Source organism: Photinus pyralis, unplaced genomic scaffold, assembly GCF_008802855.1.
Source record: "Photinus pyralis isolate 1611_PpyrPB1 unplaced genomic scaffold, Ppyr1.3 Ppyr1.4_LG9, whole genome shotgun sequence".
Lineage (NCBI taxonomy): Eukaryota > Metazoa > Arthropoda > Insecta > Coleoptera > Lampyridae > Photinus > Photinus pyralis.
In genome coordinates, this window is record NW_022170878.1 from 14,328,605 (window position 1) to 14,329,436 (window position 832).

The window sequence follows — 832 nt, forward strand, 5'->3', positions numbered from 1 at the left end:
TTAATGGTTTTTCATATTCCGCAACAACATAAAGTACGAAACAGCAGCCTTCATAATCTGGAATGGAATTCGTAAGAAACTGACGACTTCTAGGTGACTTACGGTGACGGTTGTTAAAATCGAAAGTGGAGCAAATTGTCCAATCGTAAACATCAGTCTCTTCTGACTTCTTCGCATGAGCATCAGCAAGGCCTTCTGGAATCTTACATCGGCGCCGTTAAACTCAACGTTGTAACACGAATTAGACAACTCGGCGCTTTCTGTCAGTACTTCTTCGGAAAAGTAGCAGTCTACAAAGAACAGTATGCAGGGAAAAAGGATAAATCCGGCAAATTTCCAAAATTGCAGTCCAAATAAGGCGATCTAAGCCAAATATGGTAGTGAAAAATTAACGACATAGGCAACTCACGCTTGACATGCTATACAGGGAAAAGCACGAGAAGACTGACAAGGTGAGGAAACTAAAAAGAACGCATTTGTTAAATACATCTTCCACCATCTCCACGAGCGTTGTTAGCGAGCAATGGTACGTGACTAACTCCTTCAGCCGTTTCTGGAAGACATTCCATGCCTCGCCCCTTTCTAGTTCTGAAGGATGGTATGCCAAAATGTCCTCGACATTTAATCTTAAGTATTGAAAGTGCATGCGCAGCTGCACCAAGATGTTAATTTTTAGGCCGTCCAGCATTATGTACTCGTGCGCGTGACCACAGTACATCAAAACTTGAAAAATCAAACAGCCGACGAAACTGAAGTTTAACGCAGACTCTGGCATCGAACTGAAAGGAAGTCCACTACGTTCAGGAGTCAGAATCCACACGCTGACAATGGC

At 43.0% G+C, this 832-nt stretch overlaps 1 protein-coding gene across 1 annotated transcript in view; it reads right to left on the reverse strand.

Moving 5' to 3' along the window:
- The window catches only part of LOC116180001 (odorant receptor 67a-like), a 24,143-nt gene continuing 23,311 nt past the window's right edge, over positions 1–832 (reverse strand). The window contains exons 2-4 of the mRNA XM_031499822.1: positions 410–779; positions 103–363; positions 1–57 (exon numbers count right to left, since the gene is read on the reverse strand). Coding sequence (XP_031355682.1) covers positions 1–57; positions 103–363; positions 410–779 — 688 coding nt within the window. The remainder of the gene's footprint in view (positions 58–102; positions 364–409; positions 780–832) is intronic.